This window comes from Aythya ferina (assembly GCF_964211825.1).
Source record: "Aythya ferina genome assembly, chromosome: 12".
Classification (NCBI taxonomy): Eukaryota; Metazoa; Chordata; class Aves; order Anseriformes; family Anatidae; genus Aythya; species Aythya ferina.
Genome location: NC_140308.1, coordinates 13,509,432 through 13,532,146, shown reverse-complemented (window position 1 = coordinate 13,532,146; position 22,715 = coordinate 13,509,432). Strand labels below are relative to the sequence as shown.

General features: G+C 40.3%; 1 protein-coding gene across 2 annotated transcripts in view; it reads right to left on the bottom strand.

Moving 5' to 3' along the window:
* Nucleotides 1-2,876: 2,876 nt before the first annotated feature.
* Nucleotides 2,877-22,715, bottom strand: part of PHAF1 (phagophore assembly factor 1) — a 35,378-nt gene continuing 15,539 nt past the window's right edge. Inside the window, exons 6-17 of one of the 2 annotated variants that reach the window (XM_084533538.1) lie at nt 19,675-19,769; nt 17,089-17,186; nt 15,181-15,293; nt 12,726-12,859; nt 12,030-12,113; nt 11,205-11,287; nt 10,399-10,442; nt 8,288-8,331; nt 6,917-6,975; nt 5,361-5,433; nt 4,814-4,899; nt 2,877-4,698 (exon numbers count right to left, since the gene is read on the bottom strand). In XM_084533538.1, coding sequence (XP_084389664.1) covers nt 4,629-4,698; nt 4,814-4,899; nt 5,361-5,433; nt 6,917-6,975; nt 8,288-8,331; nt 10,399-10,442; nt 11,205-11,287; nt 12,030-12,113; nt 12,726-12,859; nt 15,181-15,293; nt 17,089-17,186; nt 19,675-19,769 — 983 coding nt within the window. In that variant the 3' untranslated portion in view covers nt 2,877-4,628. Of the gene's footprint in view, nt 4,900-5,360; nt 5,434-6,916; nt 6,976-8,287; nt 8,332-10,398; nt 10,443-11,204; nt 11,288-12,029; nt 12,114-12,725; nt 12,860-15,180; nt 15,294-17,088; nt 17,187-19,674; nt 19,770-22,715 lie in introns of both variants that reach the window. The other variant, XM_084533537.1, reaches the window with a different exon arrangement.

Here is a 22,715-nt window from a genome sequence, read left to right as displayed (position 1 = left end):
TCATGAAGAGGAGCAATTCTGCATGTTGGAAAAAGAAACATCCCCACAAACCAACCCAAATGCTTTGACATAAAGTTTATCAGATAAACATTTTTAGTAGTTTCATTAACTACAGCTAAAGAATATGGTATTTAAGTTCAACCCCACTTCATTAACTCCAGATCCTGTTTTAATGCTTACTAGAGATGTAACTCTTGTGTATCATTTTTCATTTCCCCATGTTTTCCTTCAGCCTTACCTTACCTCTGAAGTATCCTGGGCCATAACTTCCATGAGGAAACCCAGCCAGAGCTGAGTGGCATTTTACCAACTCCTCAACCACACAGCGATGTACTTGTTTGGCTACACGTGCTGTAGCAAGCTGGCTGACCAGACAAGTTGTAGAAGAGAGTGCCTTTGTGTTGGTGCAGTTGTGATATAGGGGTTAAATAGTAACAAAGGTGTCTATGGGACAAGAGATGACATGAAACAACTGTATCTGAGCTAGCTCAGAGCACTTTTTGCTTCACAACACCAAACTTTAGCCTCTAACAACCTTTAAGTCAGTGTGAACCAGGCACTAGCACCCCTGGTTTCCCTTGGGAAAAGCCAGCTGGAGCATCCAGCCTGCCCCTGTTAAGGCTGAATCCCCACCTTGCTGTGATGCTGAGCCCTGGGATAGACTTTGTTTTATGGTTTTGATGGAAAGTCTGGATCATGAACCATCATAAGCACATGAATCAGACCTCACCCACCACCTGCTAGCTATTTCAGCAAAAATATCTGTTTAGAATGAGAAGTGTAAGAGTTCCTGGCAACAGAAAATTGGTTTTTCTTGACAGGAACTGCATTTTTGGGAACAGAAGCTTCTAGTGTTACCCAGCAGCACTGATCGATACAGCACTGCTTGCAGCACTCGTGGGAGCCCAGGGACTGCATGCAGGCCTGTGAGTGCAGGAAGAAAGTCAGCTTCACCTCTAGGGGAAGGGCTCAGAGCTCTGTTTTATTACCCATAGGTAAATGAAATACTGTGGACAACATTGTGATATTCAAAGCTAAGCAGGCAAGCACATGCACACATTCTCATTACTGTACGAAGCAAGAAGGCACACATCACAAAGGGACTGGATGCACGTGCTTTATTAAAAATGCACTTGTACTGAACGCTGTGTCAAGGAAACAGTTGTTTCATGTGAAACCAAAATGATGGCCCCATGCACATGTGGCAAACATGCAGGATCTGTATAAAACAGCACCCAACTCTGTGCACACACTTAAATGGGATCAGACACTGCCCAGATATCTCAGTTCCTTTGAGAGGGGAAGGTGATGCTGCTAGCATCACACCAACTCCCCTAACACATCAGCACCAGCTTGGCTTAGTCCAAATAGGAGCAAACAAAAAGTGTGTCAGAGAAGTGAGCTCTATGAACAGCTGCAGCTACAGAGGCTGAGTGGGGAAAACCCAAAAGAGCTGGTCCACATTACCTACCCCATCCTTTCTGTAAAGGAAGCTGCAGACTGACCAAAAACAAAACAAAAAAAAAAAAACATACAGCAAAAGAATAAAGCAACCCCAAGAAGTGGGGAAAGTGCTTTCACTCCTCACTGATAAATTGAAAGCACTCTCATCTGAGTCTTTGAAGGCTCCTTCTTTCCTCCTGCCCAGCTCTGCAGAGCAGCAATGTGCTCTATACAGATTTTAAGCAAAGGACAGAAGTACCAGGGTGAGTTTCTAACAGACAAAATGTTCTCTTCTCTTACAGAAGAGATTGCTGACAAACTGAAAGGCTGCAATTGGGAACAAAGCAGTTCAGAACAAGTCACAGGGATGTAATGAGCTGTTTTTCTTAGCAACAGAGCAATAGGTTTTTCAAGCAAAGCCACCGATCTTCCACATCTCAGGACTGACCTTGAGAAGTACCTGAGTTGTTAAGAGTACATTTAATTATCTACAACAGACATTTTTTGACTCACCGAAATACTGTAAGTGAAGGCAGGAGCCACTGAAGCTGTTACACACCTTTGGCTAGCTGCTGCTATCCTGTCCTAAATCTCAAGGTCTGTGCTACAAGCAGCAGTCCTGACCTGCAGCTGAATATGCTTGAAAGCTGGATTTTGGTAGCACTTGTATAGCTGTTACTCAAATCGTCCTGTCAAGAATTCATCTCCTCTTGTAGCTAAATTGGAGTTATTGGTAGAAAAGGATTAATTAAAATTAAGTGAAATTAATGTATGATCATCATATTTCAGTAACAAGCATACATCTACACACCACCTCAAGTCGCAGTGAAGTTCTGAGAGCACACTGAGCCAAACCCACTGAGCAAGGTCACTTTGTATCCCCAAACCAAAGGGCACTATAGCACTGGTGGCTGAGGGTTTTACCATGCACAGGCAGGCAGGGCAGGAGAAATACCTACACCTGCACCGAGCTCTAAGCTGCTCGAGGGCAAGCACACTTTCAGTGCTTTGCTGCTTGAACACCTCAAGGCACAAGTCAGCACGAGAAATCACATTTGCTGCTCTTACTGCACGCACACATTTCTTTTGTCCTGTTGTGCAATATTCAAACTCCCTGAAACTCGATCAATTTTAATAAAATACCTAAGGGCTGACGTGGGTGTAAACAATTCTGTTCTTTAAAGACGATACAAAAGCCAGTGTTATTTACCATACCTTAACAGTTTCCTTCCCTGCTGCAGTGGAAAAAATTATACCTACGTGCCTACTCTGAAACAGGCTGTAAATTATGTTAGTTTTTGTACTGCTTCTCTGGAGAACATACAATACTGGCTGTGAAAGGAGGGACACTAGTACGGTACTTCAAATGTAATGCCAGAGACATTAAAATAAAAAGGACTGACTGATAAGAAAAAAGGCAAGAACATCCATAGTTTTATTACAAAAACACCCAGTAACTGTATTTAACACAAAACAGTAACTGAGAGTCTCGTTTTATTTTGCTTTCAGTGTACATGCTCATTATTATTCCATTTAATTTACAGAAGGGCTATGTAAAATGAAATTAAAATTAGAGAGGAAACAAAAGGAAGGTTGAGGCATAGAATTTTCTTAGCAAGCAATGATCACAGGAGACAGCACAGATTGAACAGGGGTTCAACAGGAGTGACACCTAGGGATAAAGGTAAACAGTAACTTTTTCCTTATCCATTAGATTCTCCGTAGGGCTTTTTTTGTTTGTTTTAGCAAAACAGTTTAGAGTATCACAGTATACAGGAAGACTAAATGGCAAAGAACGTCTCACACACGCACCACATTTATCCCTGCTACTGGTCCAGGATCCAAAACTTCAGTTAACATTCAACTTCCTAGCTCTCATTCATTGATAAACTATACAGGATTACACTGTACATGGAGTTAAAATTACAAAAATGTCATATTTACAAAATCTGTACACACATAGTAAAACTCACAAAATTGTCATCTATGTATCACAAGTTGCTACACCAAAATATTAAAAATGGGATAAAATTATACATTTCTCTTGTCCATTTTTAAAAAGGGTTCAATATTTCAAAGACAGACCACCTATTTCCCCCAAATAAGACTGATAAGAGAACTAGAAACCTAAAGTATCCTCCTGGGATAAAATGTTGCGAGCAGCATCTCCCAACTAGAAAGAAGCCTATATCCTGTCTGCTGGGGTGGGGTGTGCAGTTAGCATCTATGTACAGAAATGGTGAAACTACAACGAGAATGTCTTTGGCTAAACCTTTGGCATAAATTAAAATCACACATCAAAAGTTACAGAAAAGGTTTTCTTGGTGATGGCAGAGCTCGGGGATTTCTTTCTGAGATACTGTTATATACAGTTTGTCTTTCTCTAAGGAAAGAGGGTAGGAAAAAAGGATTCGGGGAACAGATGAAAATGAGGCAACGCTAGTTCTTCATCAAATTTTTCCATTGTAAGAAACATCGTATCAAACCTTTTCACTAAAGCATAATTCAATCATAGAAATAACCTCGTCCAGAATTTCTTTGTCTGAAACCGCGTATGAAAAAATTAGTAAACCAGCCATGGCAGAAAAAAATTGTTTCAGCACATCAAGTACATATTAGTGCAGGAAGGTGGATTAACTCGATCCACTGTATAAATAAGCTTTATGCACAGCGTACATTAAATAACCATCACACCCCACTCACACCCAGTACACAGATGCTCCTCAGTGAAGATAAACGTTTATCAAGTAATTAAAGTGTATGTAGTGCAAATGTTACAACCAAGTATTATGCACATGCTACTTGCTTGGTTTAAAGTTACACGAAGATGTGGTGCCTGAAATCATGGACATATATACATCCTTGTCACACTTGGTACAATGTCCTAAGCCACAGAAATACCGATGTGTTTTTATCTATATATATACACACACACGTTTTCTTAAAATGTGACCACCACATCAATACAGTAACACAAACAGACTAAAAATCAATACCTGCTTCCAGATGCTCCAAGGCTCAGAAAGTTTGTGCTTCTAACTCTTGCAGTCATTACGTGCCCCCCTTCCACGCTCCCCCCTCGCCAGCTGGGACGGGGGGGGACAGTCTTCAGGTCTGTGCTGCATAGGATGAGGGCAACTGAGAGGAATAAATGACGGCACAGGCACCTAAGCTGCTTTCCTCCATCAACAGTTCCATGCCCCATGATGAAGGGTTGAGAGAATTTCCCCTCCACACCGTTCCTGGGTGGAGGCTTATTGAAAAAACAAAAATCATAACGTGCTTTCCATATTATAAGTGGCAGCAAATCAAGGCACGCTGTACTAATTCTGTAGCATTTAGATTAGCTGACTTTGCAGGGGATGCTCACTGGGGAAGGTCCGATGTTCTCAACTGGCTGCTGGGCCGCGTCGGGCCATACAGAGTAACAGAAGCTATATGATTATTCTGCATCACCTGCAAAGAGATGGCAGGGAAAAAGGAAAGTTAGAAGAACTGTAGACCAAACAGGAACTTGAAGAGTGAAAACAGCAAATATGGAACTGATCTGCCTGCAAAAAGAAATCCCACCAACAAAGTAAATCAACCAACGTGTTCAGCAAACAGCTCGTGGCTGGTTCCTAAAAGCAGTCTCTAGATTTCCATGACATTTAAACATCAGCACCTGGAGCTGAGGTCACGCATCTCCTGCTATTGCAAGCTCTAGGTGACAGACCTGAAGTGCCAGCTTCAACATGCAAATGTACAGCCTCACAGAAGGAAAGTTGCCTGCTCTGCCAATCACCTCTAAAAGGATAGCCCCTCCCAAATGCTGGCTTTTGATGAAATAGGAAATAAGAGGCCGGTAAAAAGTAATAACAGCAAAGTCCTCATCTTCTTTGCTCAAACATACCATGCTTTTTTTTTTCCCCCCTTACCTCAAAGATCATTCGTTGCAGTCCAAAGCAAAAGGTTGACCCGAAGGGGTTAGTGTTGTTCGGAGATGATGACCTGAACAGAAGAGAGGGGGAAGAAATTGGACGCATGAGGACTGTGAATTTCTTGGGAATAACAAGCAGTTAATACAGGGTAAATTATGGCATCTTTATCATGTTAAATAGCTTTCATAAGAAGAAAGTAAATCTACGTTACACAACACCATTGCTAGTTTCCAAGTGATCCAGAGGAAACCTCTGGTTAACATCCCAGAAGGGTTCCTAACGCCAGGGAAGAAAGGAACCAAAGCTAACAACGACCTCTACAGGAGAGCTTTCTTTCACTGAACTTGGACAGGAAGAATCCTGAAAATAAACAGCGAAGACAGAAGTGCCATATCATTTATTACAAATAACTTTTGTCCAAGATCTTTTGCCGTTCTTCACTTTTTTTATCTCTCAGCCCCTTTCAAGTGTATTTACTATAAACTATTTAAAAATACTTCTTAACATGGATTCAATTTCATCATCTTACAGACTAATCTAAATTTTATTAAACAGTACTTTTCAAGATCACTTATCCTTTAAATAATTTGGATTTTTTTGATCTTATATGTGACGATTACAGACTCCTACTGACTGTAATGCATTTTAGATTATGGCACAAAAACATTAGGGAACAGTTAGCTTTTGGCCTTTCTTGTAACTGGTTTGTTTCTCTAAAGGTGTGTCAGAGACATTTAGAGATGTGCTCAGTAAAGCAAGCTCTGATTGATTTAGAACACAGGAAAAAATAATATAAAGGACCCTATGTAATCACTACTTCAGCTTTATTTTACATGGCTTCAGCTCAAGCTGATCTCATTGACATAAAACAGGAGAAGGGGGGACAAAGAGCACAATACTTCAAAGGAAAAAAAAAAAAAAAGAAAAAAATTGAACATATGAAAGCTTGATAAAAACTTAGTTATATATATATGAAAATGGTAAAGTATTTTCACAGTCCCCATAAGCTAACATTTCTCCTGACCTAAATCAGTTGCATATCATATCATATAGCATGGTAGCTCTGCAAACAGGTGGTGCCTGTTTTACCCAACAACCAGCTCAAGCCCTGTAGGAACAGAGCAAAATTAAGCTTACTGTTCTGTCTTCAGCCTTCAGGAACTATAGAACAACCACACACATACATAAAGGCAAAATTCCTTCAGTCGGCCGCCATATGTTCCAGACACTGCAATGCATGATGTCATGCTGCTGAAATGCATGTGCCTACAGCATAAGCAATCTGCACTATTTATTATATGTAAATAGAGATACTTCTTTTGGATCTGCTGCTTCACTCTTCTCTGGATTTTACAGTTCAACGAACTTTGGAAATGTTTTCATTCTGCACGTCAGCCTTTAACTCTGAGAACAGTTATTTAGTATCGTTAGTGGCCAAAAGGTATGAAACTTAAATAAAGAATCCCCAAAGTAATTAGTGTAATAAATACTTTTCCTCTACATAAACTCATCCGGTTATCAGCTCCTGTTGCCAAGCAAAAGAAAGACTTTACCTGTGAAGTACCACTGGCTTCTCTACAGGGTGCCCCAGAAGGTCCTGAATACTGTCCCACTGCAAGGATGTCAAAGACCTTGTGTTAAAATCAGTCACAGGAGATTATTATTTTTTAAAACTAGAAAGACAGTAACGTATATTTTTGCAACATGCTCCTTTGCCAAATAACAAACTGCATTTACTCAAGTATTTTGTGACTAGAGACATACTCAATAATGGAAACTATCAGGCCTAGGAAATGCTCTTAGGGTTTTTTTTTCCCTCATTTTTGTCTCAAACTAGCTTTAAATTAGAATTGCTATGAAAAATTCTACGGGTCTTATGGCAAAAACATACCTAGAAAACTTGGTAACATTTCTGAGACACCTTAGGGAAAAAGTATTCTCTAAGCAGCTGTGGGAAACCTCAGCTAAATATCCTTTCACATACCTTTGCCGAGGGAAAAATAGCATCCCTGCCACCTCTCCCAAAAACCTTTCCTTCATTTAACAGGCAGGTTTGGAAAAGAGGAGGAAAACTGCGCTATTTAATGATAGGGAATTTCAAGCAATTTTCATCACTGTAAATAGACTTTAAAAAAGCTGAAATTTCGCATACAAGATTTAAGTTAAAACACTGATGAATATTAGTAACTCAAATAAAAAAATGGCAGCTTCCAAGTTCCTGACTACTTTTCCCCCCTTCAGCTTGGAACCCAGAATTCAACAAGGAAATTTAACCCCATGAGCCAAGAGAGCAGCACTGACTCTGGCTGAAGGTTAACTGCAGAGGCACTTCTGAGACAAATTTCTTCAGAATTTTTAACTTACAGAAGCTCTTAGGCAGCAGCAAGTGCCCAATTGGGAATTTCACCTAGAGTCTGCTGCCCCCAGGAGGTGTCACATTGGCAGTGACATTTTGGTGAGCCCTGCTGCTACCTGAAAAGCATCTTATTATTGGCACCCTTCAGAAGAAAGGACCACCAGACCTCCTTGGTTAGTTACTGCATGTCTTCGAGAGCTACATTAGACAGGAAAGCCCTGTGAAAGTTTTAAGAATGTCTCTACCAGTTTGCATTCAGCCACCACTTCTGTTGCTTCCCTGTATCACTATACTGTTGCATTTCTTCCTGCAGCTATCTTAGAATGCAGGATGTGCAGTAATTAAGTTTACTCAAACTGTGCTGTTACAAATGCTCTCAATCCCTACAAGACAACTAAACATTTGAACAACTAAACATACTCACATTAAGCTTTAACTTTTGACTTCTCTATTTTAAAACAACATAACACCACTGCTACCATTTCCTCAAATGGCATTGCAAATCTAATAAAGACCATCTAGGAGGTTTAAGGAAAAAAGGAGAGCATTCAGTTCTGTCCAGACTTACCTTGCTGTACGTTGTACACGTTTCAGTCTGTGAATCAGCACTATCTATGAAAGAAAAACAGAACAGCCTTTGTAATTCATGCTCGAACAGTCTCCTAAATAATCCTTTATTTAGGGACGTTAGTTTAGATAGAGGGAGACATACAAGCAATACACCAGTTCATATATAAATTTACCAGCATTTACTAGCAACCAAGAGTTGTCATCAGCATTGATTAAATACTAGATAATGGGATTAAACTTGCCTATTTACAAGTTCCAAGTCCTAATGCTGCATATGTTTGCATTGTAGTGTTGCATATAAGAACGTCAGCATGAAAGAAACTACTTCCCTGCGCTAAGTGAACACACCTAGCACAAACACTCATCGAGATAACACAGCGTGCCATGCATCTAGTCCAAACACTGCTGCATTTGGAAAGGAGGCTGGCAAAACCGACACCTTGAAGATAAAGAAACACTCTCTTAAAGACAAAGAAAGCAGAGACCTTGGGAATTACAGTCCCCAGAATCATTCCTGGGGAAAGAAAAAAACTGCCTGTATCCATTAAACAGCAGCAACCACCTGCAGATAAGGACAGCACCATATTTATGCTTACAGTCTCAAAAAATAGTAGTTTGGTGCTTTCAGAACTGTTTTATACGTATATTTTGGGAGTTCTGAATACTGAAAGCATCTTCCTGAAGCAGTAGGAATGAAGCTAGACACTAAAGAAGCCAAACATAGCAAATGGTATTTAATTTGATTGAAAGCTTCTCTGTATTTTCCACCCGCTACATAAACGTGGTCTGCTTATGGTGAAAGTTCAGTGTCTGTGCAACTGAACTCTGTCAAGTTACTGTCTGCAGCTGAGACACAGAAGGGAGTAAATAAAACTGCATCATGCGCTACCACCAGATGGAAAAACACAGCTCTTCCTAAGTCTTGTAACATTCGTTTTTAATCAACCCTTCTGGTCTCTAGCTTATATTCAGGATGCATAATAAGTACAAGACAAAAGACAAAACAAGAAGAAAAAAGAAACAGATGCATTCAGGAGAGCTTCATGGTGATACTTGAGCTGAATAACAACAATCAGAAACAAACACCTTTGAGGTACTGCACAATAACCTCAGGGAAAACAATTTTAAAAGTGAGCAGAATTTTCATGCTCATCCTCCTGGCTGAACTGCAAGTCAGTCTTCATGTCAGCCTGCACACACAAATGTAGTTTTTCCAGGTTTTTATTCCTGTATGTGCTCACACTGCTGTGACATCCACAGAATTGCATTTTACACACTTAACTGCTTTTCGTGAAAAGCACTCAAAGGAAGAGAGCATCCTCTGTCAAACTCTTACAAGCATCCAGTGCTCCCTGAATAGTCAAAACACACATTTTCATAGCGTACCTGTTAATTCTTACATTAAAGGCTACCTTGATCACAATCGTCCTCAGTCAAAGTTCCCCATGCTTTCTTTAGATCACTTCCATGCACAGAGTTGTACACATCTAAGCGTCTTGCTGAATCAGCACCACTGTATCTTAACAGAACTTGGGAGGAGTATATAATGCTATTTTCTGAGCTTGGACATTTTCAAGTAGGCACTAAAAGACATACTTTGACCGCAGCATGTAGATATATTTTGAATGTTTGTTCTCATTCCCAGCTATATCTCTTTTTATTGAGTATCAGTTTATATTGAATACCATGAATACCATCAAACCTTCCAAGAGTCAGTAGCACATCATTGAAAAATTAACAGTCGAATGGACTGACCAGCTCAGACTAACACTGCCTTACAGAGCTTCTGAGTCCCTTGGTACAAGGTAACTGATTTGAGCAAAGCAAAGTGGCAGCACCACAGAAAATTAGTCATGTTGCCACTAAATACCCATATGATCCATGTAAGTGAACAAGGTACCATAAATAAAAATCAGAAAATCACCGAAATCTTCCTGAAGCATTTTTCACTTTAAAACAATAAAACACCCTAAAACCTAAAATTTCTCCTCTGTCTCACTACTGACATCCTCTGATAATCAAGAATGCATTACAAATGAAAACTGATTGTATCTCCACCTTTGTTTTGTGGCACACGTCCCGAGGCTGGACAGCAGCTGGCCTACTCACCTCGCTTAATGACTAGCGGAATCTTGAATTCACAGCGGTGGTAGCTAGAAAGAGCAAATCATAAAGCTGTCAGAAAGCAGAAAAGCCAACACAAACTACAAAGCACAAACTTGGAGCTCTTAATAACCAGCTAAATTAAAAGTCACATGTATAATAAAATGAAAAGGAGAGTTAAGAGTATCAGATTAAGAAGAAAAACTGCCGTTTTTATTTTCTACATCAAAAAAAGCCATCAGCCTGGGAACATCCTAGCACAATTTTCTAAGGATACAAAAGGTCTTTCAGCACAAATTGCTCTCGTTACACAGACTTGATGGACAAGTACTCAGCTTAGAAAAAGTACTGCAGATTTCTCTAACACTAATGCTCAACTGCCTGAAAATATGTTCTCTTTGTTCAGGCATCCAATCAGTTATTCCTTAACTCATATGCCTCTTATAATGAGTTTTAATTTGAAAAGAACCAAAAATATGCTGGTCAAATGCATAAGAGGGGAAAAAGAACTTGAAAACTCAGAGCACTGACTGGAACAACATCAAGAAAAAAAAAACACATTACCTACCAGTAATAATAGACACTATAGTTGGATCAAGAAGTACTTGAGAACATACTTGGCAACAAACACATTTAAATATAAGAAAGAAAATAGTAGTAAGAACATGGAAATAACAATGGCTGAAAACCCCGCTGGTTACCAAGTATACCAAAGACACCGGGGCAAAAATACAGGACCTCTCTAAAATGAGTATAAAGTTTCCTTTCCTGATGTTAAAACACTCTTGAACAGATCAGTTCTTTACACTCACATGTTGAAGTTGTAATGACCAGGATAATTCGTATGCAGGACAAATTTCTTCACCTTGTGAGTGTTTGCATCAAAGAGAATATCCTGTTGAAGAAAAAGGCAGACAAACATGAAGCAAGTTGGAGAGAAGAAGTTGGCTTTCCCCAAACTACCCTGAGATGAGTTACAATAGCATCTGCATACAGTGATAAGTATCAATCCTACTTGAACCAAACAGAATTGTGAAAAGTAGAATTTGGGAATGAGACTTTATAAACTCACATAAAAACACACTTCTTTCAGTACTCAATCACAACTGCAGTTTCATTTGCTCATGTTGGCAATTCTTCTAAGGAGGTCTTGTCTTTCTGCTCATTATTTACACCAATGTATACTGAAGCAAAAAAATAGCTGTGCTACTACAGTAAGGAGGAGCATAAAGGTTGAGCTACATCCCACAGCTCTGCAAGCTTTCACAGGTGGTATTCCAGCACACTTATTTCAGTTCTACTGGACAAGAGCACGTCTTTCAGAAACAGGAACTCAGCTACCTATGCATCGAGCGTGGCAGAAGGAGAAAACCAAAAGAACACCAAAGCACAAGCACAGAGAGCCCTCCACCAACTGCTAGATACAACAAGATGTTACTGATTGAATTCACAAGCACTAGAAAAAAGTTGGTGGTTGTTTTTTTTTTTGTTTTGTTTTGTTTTGTTTTTTTAAATTCAGAGATTGCCACAGCAGAACGAGTTTGAGTTTCCTCAAAGCTTTTGGCACTCTGAAACAGTTGCTGTGTAGCAGAATCAAAAATGTTGCATGCATTTGTTTAGGGAAGCTTCCCACTCACCACTCCAAGTGTGAAGTAATTGAAGAAGTAGTCATTGCACTTTGATGGGACCTGCTTATGGGGCGAGGGTGAATGGATTTTCATCTGCAAGAAACATTTTTCAGATGTATTTAAGAAGGCCCACAAATATAAACACCACTAACAATACCCCTACACCCAAACAATTGCCATAGCCTCATTTCAACAAAGCCCTTGATCAAAAATATGACACTGTGCTTCATGACAAGGCCACTGGCTGCTTGCAGAGGCACACCACATCAGATTTTTCTTTTTAGTTATCAGAAGTAAAAGGCTTACTTATATGTTATCATAAAAACATCAGGAAACAATCAAAATATATGCTAAAGTTATTTTAAATGAAATGGTTAAAAATAAACCACACACTGCTATGGCTTATTTGGATAGAAACATTTCCATTTTTATCAATTTTCAAATCAGTTAAAATATTGCAAATGACAGATTATGTATTTGATTTTTAGAATTTAAACAGATCTGCATTGATTTAGCTTAAAATGCTTTTTAATACCAAGTCGTGTAAACGTTCACTCTAGTCTATTACATGTCAAATGAATTGCTCAGAATCTGTGCTGCATGGCAATTTAACATCACTGGCCTTGCAAAACCCAGGCCCTGTGACTAAACAGACATTATTGAACGGAGACAAAGTCCTCTCTCTGTGTGAATGAATTTCCTTACCTTATCTTCGGACTTGTAGAAGACTTTGTGCGGAGACCCCAGAGTGCTCAGCACATCCTGGCACGAATCACCGAAGTACACGCACCGCTCAAATACCCGCATCTTGGCATCGGCTAAAACACCAGGGCCACAACCTGGGGAGCAGAAAGCGACTCAGAAGTCATCCTGCCTGCTCACAGAACGCATCAACAGATCAACAATAAAAGCTTAACATTTTTTTAACACAAACCAAACAGCTGCATTCTTTAAACAATGTTGTTAAAATAAGCGTAACCCTTTATTTTACAAGGGCTCAAACACAGCATTTCTTATCACAGTGACGTATTTGCTGACTGCTGCACAGATCCTCTTCTGTCCTGCTTTCACTTAGGACTGAGTTAATTTTCCTCCTAGCAGCTGGTAGGGTGCTATGTTTTGGCCTAGGATGAGATGAGTGTTTGATAACATGCTGATGCTTTAATTGTTGCATAGCAGTGCTTACACTAAGTGGAGGACTTTCCAGCTTCTCCCTCTGTCCTGACAGCGGGCAGGCTGGGGTGCAGCAGGCGCTGGGAGGGGACAGACCCAGGACAGCTGACCCAAACTGGCTAAAGGGGTATTCCATCCCATCTGGGGTCATGCTGAACAATATATAGGGGTGGCTGGCCGGGGTGGGGGGACTGGCTGCTCAGGGATAGGCTGGGCATCAGTCAGCAGGTGGCGAGCAGTTGCATTGTGCATCACTTGTTTCGTACACACTATTAATAGTAGTACTATTATCATCATTACTGTTATTATTTTCCTGTCTCAATAAACTGTCTCTATCTCAACCCACAGGCTTCACTTTTCTCTCCCCCATTTCTCTCCCCCTTCCCTGAGAGGGAGGGTGAGTGAACGGCTGTGTGGTCCTTAGCTGCCAGCCAGGTTAAACCATAACATCTTCTTAACCTCCAGTTGTCTTCACTTCCCTGCCATTCAAACACTGACTTTTCATAATCAGTCAGTCTCAATGTCATTATCTGGTTATTAGCAGTAAGTACCAAGAATTATTTCCATCTCCTCACAATACTGAGTTTTAGCAGCCAGAGTTGTGTTCCCAAAGCTGTAAAGTGGCATGTAATCTAAGCACCTTCCCTAGTAGCTAAGAAAGCCCATAAAATGAAATTCCTCATCCATATCGACCGCATAAGTGAACAGACATTCTTTACTGAAGGTCCCCATAGCTCATTAACCCAATATCAAGTGTGTTCCTACACAAATGATGTGTTAAGAATAGATCTTACTGAACTGCCATTCCATAGGTGAACAGCTGACATACGTTGCTAGATGTTAAGAAGTGGGAAGACCTTACAGTTTGCAACCCCATTTGCTTTCAGGAACATAACATCATATTAGAATGCACATACAAGTACGCAGCAATTAATGCAAAATACAGGATGTGCTCTCAATACACATTGAGCTTTTCTTGCTATACATTATTCATGTAGCTATTTCCCAAATACAATAAATCAGAAAAATGTGACTGAGTCATCCTTGAATTTCTAAGCAAGAGTTACTTCAAATGAAAGTATTTCCAGAGAAGCTTATGCTGGAACAGGTGTGTGGCATGTTCTACAAAGGGGTTCCTGCAAACTTTCCCAAGACAGGAAACACCACCTGCCAAAATGGTCTCATTTCCATTTTTACTCTGAGCATTGGTGTTGTATTTTAGTAGTTACATTGTTCAATGACAACATTTCCTTAAAGCTGCACGTGTATACACGTATGTGAACAAAACTTGACTCTCTACCTTAGAACCATTCCAATTTCTAAAAAAGCATTTACATAATTACAATGTTGTAGCTAACTCCTGCCCTAGCACATGAGGATAGATGTTCCCTTTTCTTTGAAAAACATTGCCAAGTCTCAAGTTACAGTCACTGAACAAGGCTCCCTTGCAAGCATTATGCCTCTCCCTAATTTTGAAGGCCCGCCAGCCCCTAGAAGCACATACAAGGACAAGCTACTCATCAGCCTGTCACTCTCACTACTGTCTCCTACAGCTAATGAAAACTGAATTGAATTCAAAGTGCAGTCTAAGGCTGCGGCATCAATACGCCTCTCGCTGGCATTTTTAAAAGCCTTCCAAAATTAATCACAAAAATATCCACATATACAGCTCAGTGGAATCTCAGAAGATAAAAGTATACACAAGGTTTCTTCACTTCTAATGGTTTTTCCAGCAATGTACTTTCATTTTTATTCTTCATGTACACTTGGAGACCACCATGGTGAACAGACACTAATGACCAGGGCCCAGGAAACATCTCAACAGGCAAACCCACCTCCATAGAGTTATGTTTTGTTTCCAAGAGTTCAGAATTAAGTATATAAGAACACTTTGAAACCACCCATGGAAACATCACAAATATCCTATGCTTAGCCCCTCTTTTCCTTAGGGGAGGAAGCAGCTCCATGTTCTGAGTGTCACCAGTACCTGCAGTGAGTAGGCGAAGCCGTAAACCTGAGGGTCCAGTCCCATCTCTCAGCACATCGACGTTCTCGGCGTACACATTACCAAGGAAACAGCTGAGGGGCATCAAGGGAGCCCTGAAACCAATTGCACAAAGATGCAGATAAGACTCCATCTTCAAATTTTCCATTAGCAAGCTGATGAGGGTTCACTGGAACAGAGCACGTTAATTTTGACAAAATAGCATTTAACTCAGACTGAAGATGACAAGTTACATTAAACACAAGGATCAGAAATCCTGGACCAAGAAGGACTACTACCAGACAGGATTCAAATACAGAACCTTTACGTTTGATGGGAAAAAAACAGCAAGTTTCAAAGACTCCAGAAATTACAGAAACTATATCTAGACTTTGGAGAGCCCCCACAAACATGCGTCATTTCAGACTTTTCTCACGAAAACAGAAGTTCCCTACTGTTTTGTTTGTTTTTTAAGGATACCTATTGCTTGAAGTAGGCACGTGACCCAAACATGGCAGAAACCGCTTCACCACAATGTTCTCACTGCACTTGGCAAGGTACTTCACAGCCCAGAAGGCGAACGCAGCTTGTGCAGATAACCCTAAATAATCGCGTTGCTTTACTGGGACAGTTCTCATTTTAATTCAACTACAATAACATATGAGAAAACTGTCACAACAATGAGCGAGTTTGACATGACTTTCTCCTCTACATGAATGAATGACCTGGCCAGAAGGCAGGCTTGGAGCTCGCAGACACCAGCGCCCCTGTGACAGTCAGTGCTTGCACAAAAGCCCAGCGTGGCATGGATGAGCACAGACAACATTTTTCTGAAGTGCACTTGTCTCATTAGTAGACTCTGTGTAAATAAGGTTCCCTCCCTCCTTAGCAGTCATCTGCTGATGTGCTAACCTTCTCTTGCCTTTAAATCACAACCATCTCTCCAAAATGTACCACCATAACACATCAGGTATCATAAACTCTTCCTTTTGGTTTATAAAAAGTGCTTCAGTAAAAAAAAACAGGAACAATGTTTTTAGAGAGAGCAAAACATCAAATACTGTACCATAAATTACTGCTTAGAAGAAGGCAGAATGCTTTCAAAATACTGTGTTCAAATGCAAACACTCCGTTAGCGTTAAGGCACGAAGGTTAATCTCAGAACAGTAAGCTCAGTCAGGCAGTGGCAAAGACATAGAATATATGGCAAAGACATAAAATATACAGCAGATTATACATATGCCTTCAGTCTGAAGACAAGATTTATTTTTATATAACAAGAGAGTTTTACCCGTGGCAGGACACTGCCTGGAGTTGGACCTGATGATCCTTATGGGTCCCTTCCAACTCGGGATATTCTATGATTCTATGACAAACCCAGTACCAATACACCACAAAGCAACTCACCACCTACCACACAGGTTTGATTTGTCTAGGGATAGGTCATAAGCATGCAAACAAAACACAGAGCAAGAATAATCTAGCCTCATCGCTTACTGGATTTACTGCATTTCCTCCTTCACCTCATGAATTGATTTTCAGTTCAGCTCAGTTAGCCTACAGTAGCTGAGCCAAGCTGGTATTACAGCACCAAAAATCAAACCAGCACTTGATTAAAAGGCTGGAGGACAATCCCTGTGGAAATTAGAAATACACTGGTATCTAAAGGCATTCTGCATGCTACAGAATTCATAAAAGACCCAAACTGAACTAAGGATGTAATTACATTTAGCATTTTAGGGATATGGTTTAGTGGGGACTGCTAGCGTTAGGTCAGAGGTTGGACTCGATGATCTTGAGGTCTATTCCAACCTAGAAATTCTGTGATTCTGTGATTTGCAAAACCCTAGCTCAATGAGGAAGAAAGAGCACACTGTAAATAACCCAAACAACGCGAGCAGCTGTACGTACTTGGTGTCCTGCAGGCTGTTCCCGTTGTAGATGTACATCCGTTTCACAGTCGCACCGTGCGGAATTTGCAGAGATGCCAGACCATGGGCAAAGTTAGGCTGCAGATACAGAAAATGATTCTTGTTGCATGACATGTTCAATAAAATTCAGCTCAAATATCACCTTGGAACTACGGTATACGCTTACCAACTCAGATAAGTCTCTAGCCAAAGACACGGGGCTTAAAAAAATAAAAAGATTCAGCCTTCTACAGTGTTAGTTGACATTACACTATTTCTGGATTCCTAAACTGGGGTAAAATGCTCGCTACATTTATCCACCAAGAGATGGCACTAGTTTGTCAATTAGCCATCTGTGTACCAAGAATTCAAAAGTTTGCTTGGTTTTATCATTGGCAACTAGCAATAGAAAAGTATTTGTACTGATTGGCTGTACTTAAATTCTGAGAAATAAGCTCTTACAGGTAGAGCTTCTTTTTTCTCTCCCACTACATTAATTTCATCCTTTTAACATTTTTACTGGTTTGCAAAATGATTTGACCTGATGAACACTCATTCTTTACGCAGATTTTCCACTCTCATCATCACCCCATTCTTACATACACCATTTTAATAGGGATTTAGAGTACTCTCATCAAATAGAAAGAGCCCCCAAGAAGTCAGATTCGTTCTGCCAGTGCAGAACAAACTGATTTTGTCCCAAGAGACAACAAAAATAACATGCATGAGATGCAAACCATTATCCTGGTCAATTTTAGCAGGACATAATGTAAGGATAATGTAAAAATCTATTCCTAGAGAAAAAAAATAACCCAGAGGAATGAGTTTCACTGCTGTAGGTATTTAGAAGGGAATCTCCAACACCTATCAGATCTAGAGATGTTCTGAATTCGATCCTCTGAATTTGCACTGAACACAACCACCTCAAAACAAACTAACAGCTTTCTGAAGTAGCTGACTGCTAGATACAGGGCTCATTTCTTAACAGAAACAGTGAGCAGGCTTTCCGTCATCTCCCCACCTGCAGATTGTTACTAATTATATCAAAACCCCAATGTTTTCTCCAGATTTTTTCTTTTACATAGGCAAAGACTTCACTGCTTTAACTCGTTTTGCATTCCTACATGATCCTCTCTAAACTTGAAAGATTTTTACATCTGCAAATTTCATCTCACTCTTTATTCAGCCTGCCCTAACTGTTGTCTCTGAAGAGCTCTACACATCGTCTTCTTCCCTGTGGACTGTTTTATACTATCCTGTTTTCAAAACTATTCTATCCAACTATTTCTATGTTTTTAATCTTGAGAATTTTGTTTTTCACTGTGTGAACATTTTTACTAACCACATTTAAATGACTGGATAAATAATTTTCCTCCAATATTTTGACAGGTAGAAAGAACTGAATCATCCCCAAGCACCACATCACATCCCCCTCAAAGTATATTTGTACCATGCTTTCTTTCTGTAACCGTCCTTCATCATTTTCTTAGTCAATTGAAGCACCTAACACATCAAGATGCAGAGATACAATGGCTAGAATTGATTCTTGTAACTTTTTTATACATCTTTTCAAATCTTTGATGTAACAGCTGACTGTCTTCACAGCTCAGCCATTTCACCCAGAGATGCCCCTGCAAATCCTGAGTGAAAGGCTTCTACTTGGTTGGGATGTTCCTTCTTTTTGGTTTATCACTAGGTTTCAGCTTACCTTCTAGCACTTCTGAACCCAACCGACCTTTACTATTGCTAAATGATAACTTTCCCTAGACATCTCCCTGCTCTCTGGTATGCTGAAACAACTTCTAAAGCACCATGCTGTGACATGAAACTACGTGCCACCATGTTGCTTGATTTCCCCCACTTGGTTTTGACTCTTTTAGTGTTCCTTTTTATTAGTAGTACGACACTGCAAGTATTCTTTTTAAACTGATGACCATAGATACTACAACTCAGAGTGTTTCCAGACTCATATAGAACAAGTTATATGCACTTTTTCATTAGCAAAGGTGGAAATCACAGAAGACCTGACCTTGTTTCCACTATAGACAGCGATTTGCAAAGATTTCAGAGAGCACAGTAGCACGTTCAATCATTCAGTAACTCATCCAAACATTTGGTGAACATGCAAACAGGCATTACAAATAAAGCTTATGGCTTTCTGAAAGCACTCGTACTGAAGGACACTTAAGATGAAGACAGATTTTATGAACTCTACCCTAGTTTTGTTGCATAATCACTTTGATGAGATTCAAAAATATCTGATAAAAGAACAGCCCTCAATTAGATTGCTTAATATTTATGTATTTGCATAGCGAGTGCTCGTATTTTTAGAAGGCTCCTTTCAACAACAGAATTGCTAGTCCCAGCACATGATGCAAGCAAAACCTCTAAGCATATGCCTCCTGCTAAAAGAAGGAAAACGTTTAACTTCAAAATGATCACAGCATGAATAAGAGTACAACTGAGGAGTTAAATTCCTTCCGAATTACTGGCTTCTTTTGCTCGCAGGCTAGACACGCTGTAGGTGATGTTTTGCAAGTCACACAGAGGCAAAGAGACTACCCATTAACCAAGAATGATTGCTGACCTCGTACTTCGGAGTTTCAGTCCAGGAGTCTAACTGAAAAGAAAACGATAGTCCTCTGAAATTGAGGTGAAAGAGCTGTTCAGCTGAATTATACACTAAAAAGGAAAAAGAAAGGACAAGCAGAGTTACGAAAATAAACAAAAAAATCCCCCAGTTCAGATTTAACAGTGCTTTCATCAGGTCAATGAATTTACCAGATCTCAACACGTGGGAGGAACACAGTTACACAGGACAATAGCTGGTTTGCTTTTAATCTGCTGCAGTAGAAACACGGCTATATGAACCTTAAATTCATTAAAATAAGAGTTGCCTATGTAAGCCCCTGGGCATTAGTGTGTCTCTAACAATTCAGTTATACAATGCAACATAATTAATCATACCTTAACGTCCCTAAAATAGTTTAAGCAGCTGAACAACTCTGCTGTGGTGCAAAACACTTGTACAACACTGACCAAGAGGTCTTTCAGACAGATGTGCCCAGAGCATGGAGAAATTCAGGATTTCACATCACTGGGAAGCGAGGTGCTGGGGAGAGCGAGCTCACAGGTCCTGTCCCACAGGGAGCTCCAGGTCCCGTGCCCCAGTTCAGCTAGCTGTCTTCCCCAGTAAGACAGCACTGGGAGGAAGTGCTTCTGACACACAGGTTCTAGGCCATTTACGATGATAATTAAAAATAGCATCATCAGAAACACCCGCCAATAGGCCAGCTTTTACAGAGAACAGTAATAAATTAGAACACACAGGCTCCCAGCTGTCATCACATCATGAGACGTCCCAATTTACTGCAATAAATTGCTCAACATCATCTATAAACAGCAAAGAAAGTCACCCCAGTGTTTACTTTAAGAAGACATACTGTCTTGTGAGACTGGAAAACTGAGAGATGATCCCAGGGGACTGGGAGCTTGGGAACAGATTTGGGGCTGATGCTACACAAACTTCAACCTGTCCCTGGTAGCCGCTGGGAGGGACACAGCACTCTTCTGACACACGAACTGGTTCATTTGCAAAACAATTTGAAAACAACAGAGGCAAAAAAAAAAAAAAAAAAAAAAAAAAAAGCAAACGAAACACTCCAAGAGAAGCTCCTTTCTTCCACTTTACCAAAGGAAATTGGTTCGCTATTCTTTTTTCCCCCCTTTTTTTTTCACATTTAAGAAAACACAGCAGCTCGTCATTTACAGAGAAAATTCATTCCACTGTGGCTTTTTTATTATTATTTTTAAACAAAGTGGCTTTTAAATGTTCAGCTTCAGAGACATGTCACAAGATATCTGGATGATGCCAGACTGCCCAGATAGAAACATAATGGTTAGGCAATAGGCATTAAGCTTTCAAAAGTCATCATTTGCCTTTTCTGCAAAATGTGCTGGTTAAGAGCATTTTCCCTGCCTGTCATTCCCATCAAAACGTGTGGGGAGAGGGAAATGTTTTGATCTGCAGGAAAATTACACAAATCTCTCATGTGATAAATTATGATGCATCTTTTCCAAAGCCCACAGCCAGCTGGAGAAGTGTTTTTCCCCTAGTCATGCCAAGTGTGATATCTGATTATACAAATCACATCGGTTCCCATCCCCTGCAATGTTTGTTGATGTTTAGGTTTAAAGGGCAAGGAACTTTTTAATCCCTAAGACGTTCTCTCATGTGTCCCTCAAGACCTTATGTCACAACCACCTATGTCTTTTTTTTGTTGTTGTTGGGTTTTTTGGACTTATTGCACAGGTCCCCCGCAGCCTAATTCTGCTAAAAATAGCTGACGGAAGCAAAAGGCCTGCTGCTTCGCTGCTGCACTCCAGGCAGTGAAGGGGAGGGAGTTTGCCTTCCAGGAAAGCAGCAGAGTGTGAGCAGCTGGAAAAAGTTTCCGTGGAGCTGGATGGGACAAACAGCTATCAGCAAGCCTAAGGATCAGAGACAGTCCCGATAAAAGCAGAGGTAGAACCCACAGCCAAGTCCCAGTGGTGTCAAGCACAAGGCTTTTCTGGCACCCCAGGAGAGCCCGGGCAACCTCTGAAGTTTTTGTGAGGTTTACAGAGCTGGAAATCGGGACCTCCTGCTCCTTGCGAGGCCGCAGCAGCAGGAGGGAAGGATGTTTTCTTTCTCCTCATGACTTCGGCTCAATCCCACAGCCCTTACCCATGCTGAACAGCGCTCGGGCGAGGAGCCACCTCCACGAGGACGCAGAACAGGATGTGATTTCAACAGAGCCACTGGCAAGAGCAACTGCTCCCCAGCAGGAGCTCAGGTCAGAAGACCACGGAAGGAAGATGGAAAAGTGGGATAAAGTCTTGGCTTTGATGGAGCTCTTGACCTCCAGTGTGCTCGTATTTCAATCAGCTCCATGGCAAAGACACCGCAACGTTTCATACTAACATGATCCAAAAGGTAATGAAGGCGGCTACAATTTTTCTGACGACTTTTTTTTTTTTTTTTTAAACCACTGATTTGGCAAAACCAAAACTGCTCACTAAAGGTTTCAACACAAAACTGTTGCTAACCTTTTGAAATGTGTTTTGAAACCATCACTGTGTCCTGTGGCAGGAAAGTTCTGCCGCAACCACTTGGGTTTTAAGTGAGAGACGACATTTTGTTATGAAATTCTAGTGGATGTTAATGCACAGAGATAAACAGTGAAATGCTTTCAAAGTTAAATTGTTTTTGTTTTTGTTTTTGTTTTTTTTTTGTTTTTTTTTTTTGTTTTTTTTTTTCGGGGAGGGGGATGAAGAACACATTTGAGGGGAGTAACAGTACAAAGAAGAGGAGAGAGATGGCTATGCCATAAAGACTGACGTTTTGTATTTGCGTCACATTAAGATGGGGCTAAGTTTCTCTTCCCACCTTTCTCCCCAAACCAACTCTAGTTTTTTTGGGGCATCAAAACAACCATCATCTTTTCCACATGCTGAAAACTATTGTTTGTTTTGTTTTGCTTCTCTTTTTATGTTTTAGAAAACAGAGGAAAAAAATTACCAGAAATTCATTGTACATGATACAGTTCAAACACTGTTCATTGCCAGAATGCTTACTCCAGCTAAGTAGGT